This window comes from Typopeltis vanoorti, chromosome 3 (assembly GCF_054136105.1).
Source record: "Typopeltis vanoorti isolate ZY-2024b chromosome 3, IOZ_Tvanoo_1.0, whole genome shotgun sequence".
In the NCBI taxonomy this organism is placed as follows: domain Eukaryota; kingdom Metazoa; phylum Arthropoda; class Arachnida; order Uropygi; family Thelyphonidae; genus Typopeltis; species Typopeltis vanoorti.
In genome coordinates, this window is record NC_143551.1 from 94,797,153 (window position 1) to 94,816,014 (window position 18,862).

The 18,862-nt window shown below is 34.8% G+C and overlaps 1 protein-coding gene across 1 annotated transcript in view; it reads right to left on the bottom strand.

Moving 5' to 3' along the window:
- Positions 1 to 2,081: 2,081 nt before the first annotated feature.
- Galphai (G protein alpha i subunit) overlaps positions 2,082 to 18,862 on the bottom strand; it is a 167,096-nt gene continuing 150,315 nt past the window's right edge. The window contains exons 8-9 of the mRNA XM_090415818.1: positions 14,994 to 15,187; positions 2,082 to 3,734 (exon numbers count right to left, since the gene is read on the bottom strand). Of these exons, the coding sequence (XP_090271944.1) occupies positions 14,997 to 15,187 (191 nt within the window). The 3' untranslated portion in view covers positions 2,082 to 3,734; positions 14,994 to 14,996. The remainder of the gene's footprint in view (positions 3,735 to 14,993; positions 15,188 to 18,862) is intronic.

Below are 18,862 nucleotides of genomic sequence, written 5' to 3' on the forward strand. Positions count from 1 at the left end.
AAACAATACAATCTACACACAGCATATAAGCCCCACCGCAAACTGGCTACCCTTATCCGTTCTACGAAAGATCAGCTCCCTCCTCTCTCTCTGCCTGGAGTTTACAAAGTACCCTGTTCCTGTAAGCTGGCGTACTTTGGACAGACAGGCAGATCAGCATCCATCTGTCTAGAGGAACACAAGTCTTACATCTTCAAACACAACTATGGCCATTCAGGCTTGGCTGACCATGTTTTGGACACCACCCACAGAGTATCATGGAAGAAAACCACCATGCTCCACCACAGCAAATTCAAGAAAGAGAGACTTTTCTTAGAAGCAGCAGCAGCTCTCAAAAACCAACCAAATCTCAATAAATATGGGTGCATTAAGCTTCCGAAGATTTGGGAAACACTCATCACCAGAGTTCCCACCTTACATTCCAGGCCACCTACGACTGCCCTTAGAGGGCGCTCTACCTAGATAGGACTTTAGTGTCACCCACGTGGTTGGGCTTAGTATTGTTTGTTATTTGTGCATATGTTACATTAATTTTTTTGTAATCCCCGTAGATGTCCTAGTGACTAGGACGAAATATAGGAAGTATTAAAGTCTATTTTAATTCTTTTTGAGTGTTGTTAAAAAATCCATTAAGCCTCCAACATGATGTCCTCACAGCACTTAAGCCTCTTCACACGGAGTGTAGTACTATTACAGCACTTATTTACAAAAACAAAAATTAAACAATGTATTTATAGAGAAATTTCCCTATAAAGTGTTCTAAGATTATGCAAACATACTTCAAAAGAGATTAAGAAAAATTGTGGAGAAGAAACTTTTGGAAAGAAGAAGCTAGGTTTATGCCAAACAGATTGCCTAGATCAGATTTTTTCTATAAGACAAGTATTTCAATTTGGAGGATCTGGAATAGTCATGACGAGATAGCATGTGTGCTGCAGTTATGTGGTGTAAATGGGACATTATAGAAGCAATACATATCTATATTGCTTCGTAATACAGCAATTAGAATTGAAGTATAAAAACATGGTTTGATCAAATGAGATGCAAGGCAATAAGAAAATGGCAATAAGGTAATGCACACTCTTATCACTCTTCTTCATGCCATCTATATAGATCATACTATGAAAGAAAGTGGCATTAAACCTGATATCGAAACTGGAGAATTCTATACAAGTTGTCAAAATTTCCTATCTACATTGAATAATAATTGCTATAAGAAATTTGCCATGGAACTCTCCAATAAAATAAAAATTATGAAAATAGGAAAGAACATGGTAAACCTAGACATAAAATATTTCAGCTATTTAGCCATAATTTTTAGTGAAGATGGAATATCTTACAAAAAACAAATATATTAAAAAGAATGATACTGAAGAATGCATGAGCAGAGCTTATGTCAGGTGGTACTTACAGAATGGAAAAAGAAAGATTAGCAAAATAGATGTTTCCTACCAATAAAAGACACAAAAAAAAGACAAAGATCGCTGTAGATAGGTGTTTAATCAGACGTACCTTAGATAACCAAAATATAAAATAGGCCAATAGAGTGACTCCTCACAAATAAGACTACTTTAGAGGAAATTTGTTGAGAGTAAATATGTAATAATTTAGTAGTACTCACAGGTGATGCCAAAAAAAAATTTTTTTTCCTTCAATTATTTATAGCACTGAGTATCTGTTATTATAAATAATTCATTTACAAACACCAATTTCTGTAGTGATATTGCTAATGAGGTGCTATTTAATGAAATTATGACAAGAATGACAAACAACATAAATCAATGTGTAAACTATGACTTTTGCAGCTCTTGCTTTAAAAAGCTTATACAGCAGTTATGCATTTATAATTTGAATAGATCTCACTTCATGCCATCTATATGCTTTTTGCTGCTGCAATTAAATATTGCATTTTTAACTATTTAGTTTGGTAAATTAGAATATTTTGTTTAATTGAAATACAACTATATTATACTATTACATGCAAAAATATATAATTAGGTGTAAAAGTGTCACAATATTATTCATTGCAAAGTTTTGCGATTAAAAATTACTGTGAGAGGATAACAGAAATTTCATGCACAAAACTGATGTAAGAATTTTATTGTATTTTATTAAAACCAAAACAAATTATCAATAGTATCAAAATTACAAATATTTAATTGTACAGATAAACAAGTTAAAAACAGATGATTAGCTAATAACTCGGTACCTAATAATTTTCTTTTCCAGCATAATGTTGATTCCGAAATGTTTTAAATTTATACAAGTTATTACAAGAAATATCCCACCAAGCATTAAGACAAAACACACATTATTATAATTATTTTTAATTCTTACATCTTTTACACAAACACATATATACACTCATACACCCTATAAAAAATTCCAGGGTACTTATTCCAGTCATAAAAAATATTCTGACAAGAACAATATATTTTATATTAATATTTATTCCTTCTTCATACTTTAATAGATACAGAACTTTGACATTATCTAAAAATTGGTATATGTTAAATTTTCTGGAACAGGGTTGTGAAGACATGAGGAAAAAAAAAACAATTAAAACTTCTATAGAAAAACTGCCCCTCCATTATACAAAAATATAATTTTTTTTTCATCAATAATCAATATAGTAATTAAAATTATCCTAAATGGTGTAAAAAATAATGTTTATCTGCATAAGAAATTTTTCTGTGCAAATAATTTTAGAGTATCATGGACTTCAATATACATAAAAATATGTGGCAGGATTGCAGAAGTCTAGTATACTTTCATCCTGTACTTTTCAAAGATATGTTTTGTTTATATTTAAGGTAGGATTGCCTTTACTTAAAAAAAAAAAAAAATTATAGGAACACTTACATCTTAAAAGATCATTTTGGTAATTCATTATGTGCAATTTGAGTATGATACGTTGCAGGTTCTAGCAGCAGTAGATATATAAAACACTAGTTCTGGATGATGTTTGTTTCCCATTATTATTATTATAGTACATATGTTAGTGATGCATATCACACATATGATAACTGCCAAAATTACACATGTTGTCACTTAAATAACAAACTGCATAAAAGGCAAAGTGGAGTAAATTCCAACTGAGGTTAAAATAAATCTTCCACAGTGAATTACATATCCAAGAATAGTGAGAAATGTAAACAAAAAACCCTAAATAAATAATAATAAAAAAATCCAATATCAAATATGCATAATTATTTATCCATTCACAATACAGTATATATAATAATTAAATTTGTGTTGGTGTGATTATTCTTTTTCTGAGCAGATACTAAAAAAAATCATGATGTGTTATTTAAAAAAAAAAAAAGAAAAAAGCCAGTATACAAAATTAACATCTTTGATTCTATGCAATTTGTGCTATAGCACTCAGATTGAAGATATCCAGAGTATGTAAGCAAACAAACAAGGCCATAGAGTATAACATAAGACATATAGAGGCACAGGAAGAATATACAATTGGCACTCAAAATGGAAATACCAAATTTTATGGTATAAATGCTCCTTAGGAATGTATATTTCCACTGGGGAAAACATCATCTGAAATAGTAAAGATATCCCCTTGTAACAGCACAACAATCAGCAGGAAAGTAGACAATGCAGCAAAGCTCTCTTTCTCTTTGATCTAGATATATAAATGGGAGCATTCTGTGCTGAACCTCTGTTAAAGTGCATATGTCCTCAAATTCTTCATTACTGCACTTTCCACTTGAAATGATCTGAAAATATGGAATATGATTTATAATTCACAGGTGTGTGTGTGTATATATAAAATATTAGGTATACCAATTAGTGAAGTATTTATAACAAGTATAACCAGTAACACCTAAAACTTTAGTTATATGCAATTTCACATTTAAAAAGGCATTTTGTTCAGCATTTCACCCACTTGAAAATTTTATTCAGAACCTACATATATTTAAATCAGTAAAAAGGTTAATTACAGAATTTTATTGTGTAACTGTTATCTGCCAAAAAAAAAAAAAAGTGAATTATGATGTAATAACAGAATTTGTTGTTCTCTTACCTTTTGTATACAGAATATTTATAATTTGCAAGGATTCTATAAAGTAAAAATGGTTAAAAAATCCTATGAATTAAATATATTCTGTAATACAAGCATGTAAAGACAAATTCTTCCATTACATTTGTATTGAATGATAAACAATGCAAGTATAATAACAATAAATAAATAAATCCTCAATCTCGATCCCCAATGGGAGTAGGCAAAACTTTTTGGCTAACTTTCGGAAATCAACAGGCATCCAATCTTTACTCTCAGTCTTCATTAACAGTCAAGTTCATGACTACTAATGTAGCCATGAACTCAACTATGAACAAATATTCTTGCTTCAGAGTATCTGAAAACTACCACTGTCTCATGTTCCTAAACCTTAATTGGTATTAATACCTAAAATAATGTGAGCTTTATGATTGATTTTGTGAGTTGTACATACACAGTTCTTCAAACTTACATAGCAAACTTCTCATCATCCTCTATTCTTTAGAATGGCCTTCTTTATACCGTTTTATAAAAGAAATATCCTTTCCAGCTGCTGAAAAAAAAAAATACACCAGCAGGTTTTCTTTTTCCTTATATCTGCCCACAGCACTGTTGTTATAAGTTTTGTGATTTTTCATATGTAGCTGTTGATATATATATATATATACATACACACACACACACACACACATAAATCAAACCCAACTGAGTAACAAATGAAGCCCATAATTACAAAATTTATTCTTGATAGTTTGGAGACAGGTTAGCAATGGCATGCACACACATTCTCTGGATTAGAGAAAAATGTAGAAAGTTTTTTTTTCACTTAGCAGAAAATGAAATTAAACTTGCCTATCTCTAATTCAGAGAATTTTTAATAATAAGGTGGTACACCATTTTGCTAACTGTATATGGGAAATACATGAATTCTGCATTAATTCAACCTTGGTGTCTCTTCTGAGTCTGGCTCCCACTGATGAGACATCAAGAAAAGTCACTACCCAGACCAGTGAGACTTAACTAACAGCAGATGCTGTAGTTAAAGGAAAGAATGTGAATGGTTTAGTATTTTTATAGAAGATAAGATGGGGGGGGGGGTACTGCTGATAGATGAATTACAGCCAAAAAGAATAGGAGATAAGTGGGAGGGTGGCTGTTCATTTAAAGCAGTTTAGTGTGAGATCAAGAAAAGTAAGACAACATATGCAGGTGTTTGTTGCTAAAGGCTAGGGGGTTCTGCTGATGATCTAGAAGACATGCATCAGCAAATTAATATGAGTGCAGGTTGAGTGATTATTATGGGGGACTTCAACTATAGAGACAGACTGGAAGGAAAAAAGACCACATGGCAGGAAGAAAATAGAATTTATACAACTACTAAGAGATAATTACTTGAGGCAGCATGTGATGAAGGGGACTTGGGGAAGTGAGAGTATTGGACCTGGTCATAGGATCAAAGAGCTATCTATAACCATCTTGCCTCCAACTGATGAAAGTGACCATGCGGTCATGACTTGCAAGATTGTAAAGCATGAAGAATATTCTGTCAAGAAGGGGTATATGTGGAACTACAAGGCAGTTAATTATGACAAGCTTAGGAGGAAACTTAAATCTGTGCCATGTCTTACAACACTACAAAGGAAGTATGTTAGTAATGCATGGGACATAGTTCCCTTGCATAAGGAAGGTTCTAAGACTGCAGTAACAAATTATAGATACTGATTGGTCTATAAAATAATAAGACATGGTGGTAAAAGTACTGGAAAAATTACTCAAAAAGAGAATTCAAGAATTGGTAGTAAAAATATGATACTGTATGAGGGTTAACATGGCTTTGTAAAGGGTCGGTAATGCCTTAGTAATTTACTAACTTTTTATAATAGAGTAACAGCTGAGCTGGATGAAGCAAATGGCTACATGATCATTCTGCTGGATTTTGCAAAGGCATTTGAAAAAATACCACATGTAAATCTGATATGCAAATTAGAACAAATGGGTATGAATATACAGGTGATAGTGGTGTGCCACAAGATTCAGTGCTAGGACCACTACTGTTCAATTTGTACATAAATGATATAGGAAATAACCTGAAAAGAAATATTTGGTTGTTTGCTGATGATGTGATATTAGGTAGAGTAATAGTTAATCAAGCTTCTGTGGCTTAATCAGTATAGACGAAACTCTTTGGCCAGAAAGACCTGGGTTCGATTCCCATCAGTTACATCTCTTTTGATGAAAGGTGTCATACTGAAGTGGTGGTGTGCATGTGTGTGTGTGTGGGGGGGGATTTTATCCAGTAACTCTGACTTTTTGTCCCCCAGAACAGGCAAACTGGCCCTGTGAACACACATGGATTACAGTCATGAATACGTCCCAGACTTATGCCAGTCCTGAGCCCAGATAAAATTGTGTGTGTGTGGGGGGGGGGGGGGGGCAACGGTGAACTACCCTGTAAAAATCTCGCCAGGAATATTTTGTGGGCAATTTAAATAGGCTGCCAGTATGGATAAAAGTTAATGGGGGTCAGTTTAATGTTGAGAAATGTAACGTTATGCATTCTGGGATAAACAGATTACAAGCCGTGTATCATACTGATAGCACTGTACTCCAGGAAACAGATGAAGTTAGAGATTTAGGGGGGTGGTGGTAGACAGAGTTAAAAAGTTTAGAGGATATATTGCTAAAGGTTGCAAATGTAGCTCATAAGATTACTTGCCAACTGAAGAACATACTAACAAGTAGAGATAGGAAGTTATTCCACTTCATAAGGCCTCAATACATCCAAATCTGGATTACTATGCTCAGGTCTGGTCTCCTGGGTTTCTTGGGGATGAGGAAGCAATGTAGAGGATTCAGAGACAAATGACCAAGATGGTGAGTGGCCTGTAGAATGTTCCCTATGAGGATAGATTGAGAGTGCATGTGGATTGCAGAAGTTAGTTGATAGGAGAAAAAAGAGGGGATACGATAAACATTTAAGTTGCTTAAAGGGTTTTATAGAGTTAAAGCAAGGGAAATATTTCAGCACTTCTCTGGAGGTTCAAGAATAAGAGGTCATCCCTGGAAGTTGAATAAAGGTGTGGTTAGTAGGGAGTGTGAGGACTAGATTTATTGCTTGGAGAGTTGTGAATGAGTGAAATGGGTTGCCAGAGTCAGTTGTAAGTGCTTTATCTGTTAATGGGTTCAAGGAGAGGTATGATAGATTGTTTGGATCTCTTGCAATGAGTCTTCAGACTCCAGGGAGGTGCCCGTACCATAATTATACACCCAAAAGGATGTGCACTTGGGCATTATGAAATACTAAGGCAATTGATGTCAAGTCATTATACTACTTCTATATATATATATATATATATATATATATATATATATAAGTAGCCTAGTTGGGAAGATACTTCACATGCCAACTTTGTTTTGCTTACACCTGAATAAAGGATAAAACAAGAATATAATCTTAATTTGCAACTAAGTGTAAAAACGTTCCTACTCAATTAATTTCCTCTCATAATCTTATTTTGTCTTCCATACCATGCTGGCCTTCTTTGCCTGTGCATTGTGAACTTGCTGATCAGACCTTTCCCTTTACATTCAATTTCATTTTTTTTTTTTTTTTTTTTTTTTTTTTTTTTTTTTTTTTATATATATAGCTCTTGCGTAATGATACTAGCCAGCAAAGGTTGGTCAATTGGTAGAGCTCTGCTACTAATGCCTCATGCAAAAAAAAGTTAAGCAAGTTTGAGCGTGGTTAGTAGTTGGAAGGGATTAATCGTTCGATGCTGTTGGCACACTCTCCCTCGATGAGTCTTTGGACTCCCTGGAGGTGTCACATAATAACAATACTAACCCTCTTCCATCTGATTTATTCTTCTGATACTTCTTTTCAGCCATTTTTTGTCCGCTGCTGGACGAAGGTCTCCTCCAGTTCTTTCCACCTTTCTCTGTTCTTGGCAATGGTTGACCAATTTTTCCCAACAAATTTTGACAGTTCATCACTCCGCCTTCTTTTAGGATGTCCTCATTTCCCTTCTTTTGGAATACAGTTCGTTAGTATAGTGGTCCATCGATCATCTTCTCTCCTGGATAGATGTCTGGCCCATTTCCATTTTAGTCACTTATGGTGAAGAATGATGTTGGTGTTGTGAGTCTGTCTTTCACTTCCAGGTGTTTCGCTTCTGATCTTTTAATGCAATGCCTAACATCAACCTCTCCATTTTTCTTTGAGTTGTTAGTTTATTTGCCAGTGGTTTTGTTAGCGACCAAGTTTCACAACCATATGTGATGACTGGAAGTATACACTGGTTAAATGTCTTCCTTTTTAAACAGAGTGAGACATCATTGTTTTGAAAAATGCTTTTCAATTTTCTGAATGCACCCCAGGCAAGTTGAACTCTCCTATTTATTTCCTTTTGGAGTCCACAGTTTAGATCAATGAGATGACCTAAGTATATATATGAAGAGACTTACCAAGAAAATGTTTTTTTATTATTATGTTTTTTGGTGCTACAAAATGATTAAACATGATTTAGTTTTTTCTCTGTTTATTTTTAGACCGACTTTTCTGCTTTCATGATATACATCTTCCATCATTATATTAAGGTCTTCTGGAGTGTTTGCAAAAATTATATCATCTGCATATCTTAGGTGTGTTAAGTTTCTGTTATTAATTTTTATACCAAGATTTGTCCAGTTCATATTATTAAATATTTCTTGAAGGACTGCTGTAAAGATGTTGGGTGATAGGGTCTCCTTGTCAGACACCTTTTCAATTGATATTTTATTGCTACTTGTGTGAAGTTGGATTTTAGCTGTTGCAATGTGGTATATTTCCTGGAGGAGGTTCATATATTCTCCAGGAACTCCCTGATTCTGGAGTGCTTTGATTATTGATGGAATCAAATGCTTTTTCATAATCAATAAAGGCTAAACAGAGAGGCAATTGGTTTTCTTCTGCTTTTTCTATTATTTGTTTTACTGCATGAATATGATCAATTGTGTTAAAGCCTTTACGGAATCGTGCTTGTTCTACTGGTTGATTTGAGTCTAGAAGAGGGGTTAACCTGTTTGTTATTATTTTTGTGAGAATTTTGTACAGATTGGAGAGAATACTAATTGGTCTATAGTTCTTCACTTCTTCTTTGTCCCCTTTTTTAAATAACAGTATCGAGTAGCATTTTTCCAGTTTTATGGTATCTCCTCCTCTTCTAGGCATAGATTTAGTAAGTTTGCGACATGGTGAATGATATTATCCCCCCCCCACAATTTAATTAATTCTGTGGTGTGAATTAGATCTTCACCATGACATTTTCTATTTGTTTTAATGCTTGTTTAATTTCATCTGAAGTGAATGGGGATGAATTCTATATGCAATGGAGAAGAGTTATTTATATTTGATTTATCAATTGAAGGATCACTATAGAGTTCTTTATAAAATTCTTCTAGCCTGCTTAGGATTTGTTCTTGGTTCCTTATTATAATTCCATTCTTGTCTTTTATTGCAGCTATTTGAGTTTTTCCAACTGATAAATTTTCTTAGTATTTTCATATTCTGATACTATGAATGCAATACTGCTATTGGCTTGAAACATCCCCTTAACTATTTCCCATGTACTGCTTGAAGCTGTTGCCCAAGTTATTACTGGTTCTTTAGTTCAATATCCTATCCTAACTGAAAATTCTACATGTCTGCCACCTCCTGGGGCAGAGACTGCATTACCCCCTCTCTCAAGTCAGAAGTAAATCCACTATTAAGCAGATTCAACATACTCTAATCTCAGATCACTTAAAACACTTTTTTTTTATACTTGCATAAATTTGATTCTTCCATTTTTCTTTACTCCTTCCAATCTATATTCCTGTAGTTGAAGTCTCCCATAATAAGTACTTGCTTCATTCTAACTGAACATTCTACCTATACATACCATTCTTTCATTGCATTCCAATTCTTACAGCAATAACTATATATTTTGTTCTACTGGCATCTCATTCCACACATGCAGCATGAAATGCACTATCTCCTATGTTCATACACCTGCATCGCTGTAAAACTCCTACTTTCATTAATTGTAATTTTACTATGATCGGTAATAACTTTTCTCATCATTTTTTCTCTATTCTTTCTAAAAATACAATATCATTCACATTCAAATTCTTATAACTACATCACCTTCATTAAACCAACTTTTGCTAATAACTACTATTTGACTAAACAGAACTTGTTAGTTCTGTTTAGTCGAAGCACCCCCCCCCCCAGCTTTTCAGAAACCCTAGTTTCTCATGCTATGTATATGCAAATTAGACAACAATAAAATACAATTACTGAGCAGCAAATGGCACTGCACATAGATGAATAATGGCTTAGTTTGTAAATGAATGATTATGTAGTGTAGTTATGGATGGTGTAAATTGTATAACAAAATAATACCACTTATACTGTTTCTGTGATGCTTCAATTATCAGAATGGCAGATTTGGATAATTAAAGGATCAAATATTGAAGTGTGTGTGTTGGGGGGGGAGTATATGCTTAAGGGTCAAACTGTATAACTTAGAGGAGACTTCCACATAGTCTTTAAAGGAATGCAGAGAACTGACTTCTGACCTAATGTCCAATCCTCACCTTCTTGTGATGTACCCTGTTAGGTATCTACCTGGATACTGAACGAATGAGGATGGGCTGGCAATTTTGGATTTAGGCGAGCAAATTGTATTCTTATTGAGTTAAACCAAAATATAAAATGATGGTACAACATGACAAAATTTCATGCTGGCTGCGGCATCACCCAGTTAAACAAGGTCCCCCCCTCCCATTGTTTTTGCCAAGGAACCAGGGTGAACAGCAAAAAGTAGTTACTGGAACAAATCCTGAAACACATCCCCAACTCCACATCAGAGTTCAAGATCAGTACTATCAACATAAGAAACCTGAATGGCAAAGAAACAGAGCTAGCTGAGGAATTGGACGAGTACCAGATCAACATAATAGGGGAGACTGAAAAAGAAACCTGAATGGCAAAGAAACAGAGCTAGCTGAGGAATTGGACGAGTACCAGATCGACATAATAGGGGTGACTGAAACAAAAAAGACAAAATCTGGTGAGATTTTTCTGAGCAATAAATACAAAATGTTATATTCAGGTAATGACAATCAGGGAAAAGAAGATGTAGCTATAGTATTGAACACTATAGCTACATCTTCTTGTACACTAAATATGATTTGCTAATTCGGCTAATTTGAATGGCAAGCAATATCAAGCAGAGTGATGTGGGCAAATATCAGAATTGGGAAATGGACAATGAGACTTATTTGTGCCTATGGTCCCACAGACATTTCTACTAAGGTAGAAGTGGTGGAATTTTTTGAGGCTTTAGAGAAAGCAACTGACAAATTGAAAAAAAAAAGTTGGTCCTTGTTGGGGATAAAATAGCAGAATAGGAAATGATTGTCAGAAATACAAAAATATTTTGGGATATTTTGGAAAAAATAGCAAAGCTAATAATAATGGTAAATACCTGTTGGATTTCTGCTCAGGGCAAGGACTGGTTATTACTAACACAATGTTCCAACATAAAAATGTTTACAAATTTACATGGAGAGAAGAGTCAAGGAATAAGAAAAGTCTCATTATGTTATTGTTGATAGTGATGTTTTGCCACTGGTGCAGAACATTAGCGTGCACATAGAATTTGAAATTGGAAGTGATCACCATTTAGTCTTAAGCAGGTAAAATTGAATTTCATACTGAAAAGTAGAACGTGTAAGAAAGTTTTAAAGTGAATAAAAGTTGAGCAGCTTACAGATGCAAACTGTAGACTAAAATACACACACATTATTCAAGAAAAACTGAAAGAGTTTGAAAACAGGAACCAAACCTTGGAGAGTCAGTGGCAAATTGTGAAGAAAACATTGATTCAGCCAGAGAGGCATGCGCTGAGGTTGTCTGCAAGGATAGAAAAATCAGAACGCCATGATGGACACATGAAGTTAAAGGGGGAAGTGAAAGAAAAGAAGAAAGCATATCAAAAGTTCCTGGCAAATAAGTCAGCTTGTGCTCTTAGAGAATACAGAGACAAATGTAAGAAAGCTGAACTGTAAAACAAGCTAAACAAAAATCATGGGAAGACTGGTAAGAACATAGAAAATAAATATCAAGAAGGTGGCAAAATATTCTGGAGGCTGTTGAAAAAGCTCAGAAATACAGGAAAGACTGCTGTAAAAGAAATTAGAGATGATAAAGGTGACATGAAAACTGGCGAAAAAGATACTTCGATGTATAGAGTAATTACTTTGAAAAATTGCTTAACGAAACAAGCAGTGATGACAGCACAGTAATAAAAAAACACTCAACAGACAAGCAATCAGGAATACATATCCATACTTGAAGTAGAAAAAAAGTCATCAAAAGTCTGAAATGTGGAAAGGCAGTGGGAGAAGATGATATTTGACCAGAAATGCTCTAGTATGGAAGTATAAGTCTTACAGTAGCTGAACTGCATAGTTCAGAAGGCCTGGACAGAAGAGACGAATTACAGATGATTGGAGTAGAGCTCTCAGAGTACCCATATATAAAAAACTGAAATAAAACTGAATGTTAAAATTACAGAGGTATTTCCCTACTGAGTATTCCTGGTAAGATTTATGCAAGTATACTTGAGAAACAGTTGAGAAGGATTGTGGAAGGGAAGCTTGGTGAAGAACAAGTTGAATTCAGGCCAAATAGAGGCTGTCAGGATCAAATTTTCACATTACGACAATAGTTGAAAAATTGTGGTAATATAACAAAGATCTGTATTTAAGTTTAGTAGATCTGGAAAAGGCAAATGACAAAGTGCCAAGAGAAAAGCTATTCAAAATGCTACAGTTGTATAGTGTCAATGGAGCATTATATCAATTAGTACTTAGTCTTTATTTGAGTTGTAAGTCAGCAGTTAGAATTGAAGGAAGCACAGGAAGATGGTTTTATGCTAAATCTGGTGTCAGACAAGAATGTACATTATCTATATGGATCACATTATAAAGGAAAGTGATCCATATAGATAATGGATCACATTATCTAGATCACTGGTGATAATGTACAAGGATGTACATTATCCCCTCTGTTATTCATTATCTATATGGATCACATTATGAAGTGGTATTAAACTGTAAAATTCGATGTAGCTTGGAATTTTACAAGCGCCTTACATCGACTTTTACAGAAGTCACATCTCAAAAGATTGTATTAGAAAAATAACATTTGTAAAAAGAATATATTTACAAATTTACAGAGTTTACAAGCTCTGTGTATGCCAACTGTCAAGGTCATTCTTAAGAGGAACGGTGCAATTCACAAGTAGTTCTGGTGTCTGTCTAATTGGATTTGTGTGGTATACCAGGAGAAGAAAGAATGGATAGGTCATAACAGAAGATCAAAGAATTGCGCAGTATTCTTCGGGGTCTCAACACTTCACGCAAGGCCCCAGAGACAGTGAAATAAAAAGGCACTGAAGATAGACAGAAATGTCAGGAGTAGGATACGGAGGACAGGACGTTACAGCAAGGCCACGCCAGAGGAGAAGCCAATGGGAACGACAAGAGAATAACCGATGCAGTTCTGGTAGGATGTCAAAGCCGTGGGAGGTCAACCGAAGCCAATAGCCGCAGAGCGAACTTCAAGAGCCGGAGAACTTGCACGTATGCTGAAACCTCTTGCCTGAGCTATTCTAGTGCCAGAGATTTGTAGTCCAAAGCCCACTACTATCCTGAGGAGACGTTCCTCAAGCAAGACTCTCCAGAAGGAAGCCTAAGGCTAGAGATGAAAGGAAGGGCATAGGGACTTTAGTGCAAGATCTTGGATGAGTGTGTGACACAGAGCCTCTGTGAGTTTGTTTCATCTTTTGTTATACAATCCTTTTTGTAATCTACGAGATATGTTATAGATGGACTGATAAGAATTAAGTTAATAGTAATAAGATGTGTCTATAAGAGAGTCATTTGGCATGTCAGTAATTGGTGAGAAATTTGTGAAATAACTTGACATAGTTAGCTAACCTCTTTGTGAGTGGATCAGAATTTCAATAAGTTGATTTTTGTAAGCAGAGAGTAAATAAGTAATTGAAATATAGAGTTATTTAGTATTGAGGTGAAAATTCTCTTTTTACACTAAAGATTTAATAGATAAGTAGAGAGGGCAACCTCCCTATCGTTTGATTGATGTACCTTTTATACTAGTGTAAATAAATGTGTTTTGTTTATATGTTAATAGAGTGCCGCCTGATCTTTCAAATTACAATGCACTGTTCCTAAATAAACGCAAACCTAAGAGCGGGAACCAAGTAAGATAGCAGAAGCATGTAGTTAAGTGCAATTAGACTACGATGTTTGTGTTGTCTTATTGAAGGAATTTCTGTTAGAGGGGGAGAGAGAAAAATCAACCGGCAGTATTACTGAGTTTCATGCCAATTAAACGATTAAACTGGTGGCGCAGTCTTAACAAATTTTCCAGTACTCATAGGCATACGACTCATAGTGCGAAGGAATATCTTTTAATGCCTCTCCCAATCTTACAATTGAAGACCTGAGGAAATGTATTCAGCATTTTTTTTTTTGTATTACAACTAACTCCAAATACGTTCAAGTGTAATCTAGCAGTCATATACAAGTCCTTTCATTATCTTATTCACTCTACACATCTACAAACTATACTCAATTTCTTCTGCACAACTCATGTGCTGACTCATTTCAATCATTACACACCTTGATTCATTCCTTTAATAACAAACAACCTAAACTATTTTCACTCTTCTTTTTCTGGAATAAAAGTAATAGTCTAGAAAAAGTGAAGCTGAATTTCTATAATGTGGATATAACTGTACCCAGTTTTTTTTTTTTTTTTTTAATGACTTGATAAATGTGGTTATTACAAAATTTATCAAAATTAAGATTTGATGTAGTAAGAGAGAAAGCACAATTTTAAAAAATTAATTTCAGAGAAAATGACCTTTCAAAAAAGCCCACAATCTTTGAGATTATTTTTGATGATAACATCTGTCACAGCATCAAAGACAAACTGTATGTTGCTAGTATCAGTAGCACAAGTGAAGTGAGTATATATTTCTTTTGTGTCCTTGCGCTTATTCAGACTTTCAAATTTCATTTGAATATATGCTGCTGCCTCTTCATAGGTGTTGTTTCCTGGAAAATAACAAATAAAAAGAAATTATACCATTTTTTCAAGTAATTATATGCTAGCCTGGTTGGTCAAATATCCATCTTCAACCACAAGGGCTGCGGGCATGGATGTTTTGCGATTGTCTTTAGGTGGGTGATGAAGTTCATTACCCATTGTAAGACCAGAGTCCCACTTATTGGAGGCCTGAACAAGTTCCATATCTGTCACTATAGCAAGATTTCCAGATTATGTATTTAAACAAAAAAAAATCCTCAGCCTACTTACACCTTTTATAAGTGAGAGCCACAAAAACACCAATTGCAGCACTCATTTTTAATATCAAGATTAAAGTTTTCTTTAAAAATATATTTCTTAATTGATAATGTTAAAATTTTACTTTATATGAATTCTACCCCATGAAAGGATTTAAACTGTAAAGCTCTCTTACATCAGCACGATGGATGGGCTAAGAATCAGATAATCTGGAAATGCTCTGGATTCAAAACCACTTCAGGACTTTAATAAGTAGTGTAGCAGTACTTAAGTATAAAGAGCTAATAAGCTTCATTTCGGCAATGAAAACATTACTAAAATTAAAGGGATATTAAATCCCACATAGTTTTAAAACCGAATAAGAAACTCAAAGATTGGAATCAGAGTTTCTTGCCGAATATAGTAAACTATAAAGTATCGGCGAACACTTAGCGTGAGCTAATGCAAGTGACCCTAGTATGTAGTACAATACCGGACGACTCATTGCAAAGGTGGGGAAAGTTCAGATCGCTACTCTTAGGTATTTTCCATAATGTAAAAACACATTTCCTAGGAAATGTATGCTGTTATTACATTATGGAGGGGAGGTCACTACCCAGACCGGTTTCAGCCTTTTTTGAGGCTTCATCAGTGACTTCATTAATACCTAAGAGCAGCGATCTGAACTTTCCCCACCTTTGCAATGAGTCGTCTGGTATTGTACTACGTACTAGGGTCACTTGCATTAGCTCACGCTAAGTGTTCGCCGATACTTTATAGTTTACTATATTCGGCAAGAAACTCTCTGATTCCAATCTTTGAGTTTCTTATTCGGTTTTAAAACTATGTGGGATTTAATATCCCCTTAATTTTAGTAGTGTAGCAGTATTTCTTACATGATCTTACACTGAGTGATGAAATTCATTTGTGTCTAAGGACATTCCCAAGCAAGCATAAGTGCTATTTAACCAACCAGACTTTGAAGATAATTTAAATTACAATAATTCAAATTAACTATAACCAATTTTTAAGTCTTTTCAAAATAAAGTTATTCAAGAAGTGCTATACATTTAGTGCAACAAATCAAAGGTCATTTATTATCTTAATCATGAATTTCAAGAATGAGTAAAGAATTAAAAACTTTTTCAGAGAGGATAATTGTGCGATTATGTAACTGTGTGTATGAGCCATGCATTCACTTCTCTGAAGAAGACTTTCCTATCGTTAACATGTTTACATTGGGATAATTGTTTCTCTCACAATGAACCTAAGCATCTGGTGAAGCAAGTGGAATTACTGCAGCACCTAGATTTTTCGTTCCTGCGTGTTGTCATACGCACCACTTTTTGTGATGGCTTCTCTAATTGTAACTAATCCCGCATAAAGGGGAAGGATAATATATTCCCATCCCTTCACATGTCATCTTTTACCTAGGAGGTTGACTACAGTGATGTGACTCATGGTTAACTATGGGCATAACAACATTATAAATATTAATGGCTGTAAATCTGCATGTGTTGATGGTGCCGATTTGCCTGTCCTGGCAGACAAAAAACCTGAGTTTCTGGATGAAAATACCCCTATCTCTGTATGAGACCGGTTAAATTACCTTTAGTCGAAAGAGATCAGATAAAGATTCCTCACGTCATGGACGGGAATCGAACCAGTTCCTTTCGACCAAAGGCTTTGTCTAAAGTGACTGAGCTACAGAGGCTCTGGTAATATATTAAAAACCAATAATTAAAGAAAATGATATATATGATTATTAATTACTATAATTGATTTACTGAAAGATGCAAAAAATAACAAAGATAAGGAAGAGAAAGAATTGGCATGAATAAAAATACTTTCATTAAAAATACTGCAAATTGGATCATGAATAGTTTACACCTGTGATATACAGGGTGTTCGGGATAAATTTGACAGTTTCGTAAGGAAAAAGAAAATCTTCTTTGTATCTATTAAATTTAATGAATTGACAAAAAAACATTACAGGCAGAGTTAATTACAATACTATCAACAAGATTTACTCAAAATAACCACCATTAACATCGATCACAGCTTCAATTCTGCTTCGGAACCTCGAACAAGCTGATGCTACAGTCTCCCTGGGAAGGGCCGCAAAAACTGTTTTAATTTTATCCATTAACTGGGCTTTTGTATTACTGGAAGTGCGATTGGTGTCTTTTTCAACTGCGCCCCATACAAAATAATCCATGGGGTTAAGGTCTGGGGAGTTTGGAGGCCAAACATTTGGACTGGTGAAGTCGTAGAAATTTTCAGACAACCATTTTTGACTTTTCCCAGAGGTGTGGCAAGGGGCCGAATCCTGCTGCCATACATACGGCCTACCATTGGCTACCCTTGTTATCCAGGGCTTGACTACAGTTAGCAACTCCACGAACAAAGCCCGAATTCCAATGCCAGGGTTCTTCAACACCTGTTCCTACAGATTTGCGAGGAATTCTGCTGTACGAACGCAATCAGATCGTCTGCTAGGGATCTTTCTTCTTTCTACATCCTCGTAGTCACCATTGCAAGTCTCTAGTTCATGCCTGATTGTTTTTACTGTATTCAGGGAGCATTGGGCAGCAGTCGTAATATCCTTATTTTGATGGCGGGCACGAATCATCATGATACAAGTTATTCTCTTCCATGATTCAGGTGGGTTCCAGCTATCCATCCTTTCTGACATCTTGTATATGAATGAAGAAGGGTCCAAACTTTTAAATGAAGAGAAGTGTGTGTTAATACATGTAACTTACGGAAAAATATAATTAATTATAAATATGTCAAATTTATCCCGAACACCCTGTACATGGATGGTATGAAATGTTTTCGGCCTCGACCATAGATGGCGACACAATTGGCACGTTTTTTTTTTTTTAGTACATCTGTCATAAGCATCCATGTGAAATTGCAAGTCACTCTATCAAGTAGTTTTTTTTTATTAAGCTGTCTGAAGCAAAAGTGTTGTATCCCTTGAAATGGATAAAATTGAGTATCGTGCGGTTATAAAATTCTTTGTAAAAGAAAGTTTAATGGCAAAAGAAATTCATTTGAAGTTCATAAAAGTTTATGGGCACTCTTCTTTGTTTTCAAAAATTAAGGAATGGGCTGCCGAGTTTAAAGTGGCTGTACCAGCCTTGAAGATGATCCACGTGAAGGACGTCCAAAAAGTGTAACACCAGAAATCATTGATCAAGTGCACGATATGGTATTGGATGACCGACAAGTCAAAGTGAGTGAAATTGCTAAGACTACAGGCATTTCAAAAGAACATGTAGGATATATATTTTGCATGAAGAATTGCAAATGAAAAAGCTTTACACAAGATGGGTGCTGCACAGAAGATCAAAAACACACTTGCATGAAAATCTCTGAACAGTGGTTGGAGCATTTTAACAAGAATAAAATTAATTTTGTGCATTGATTTATTACTATGG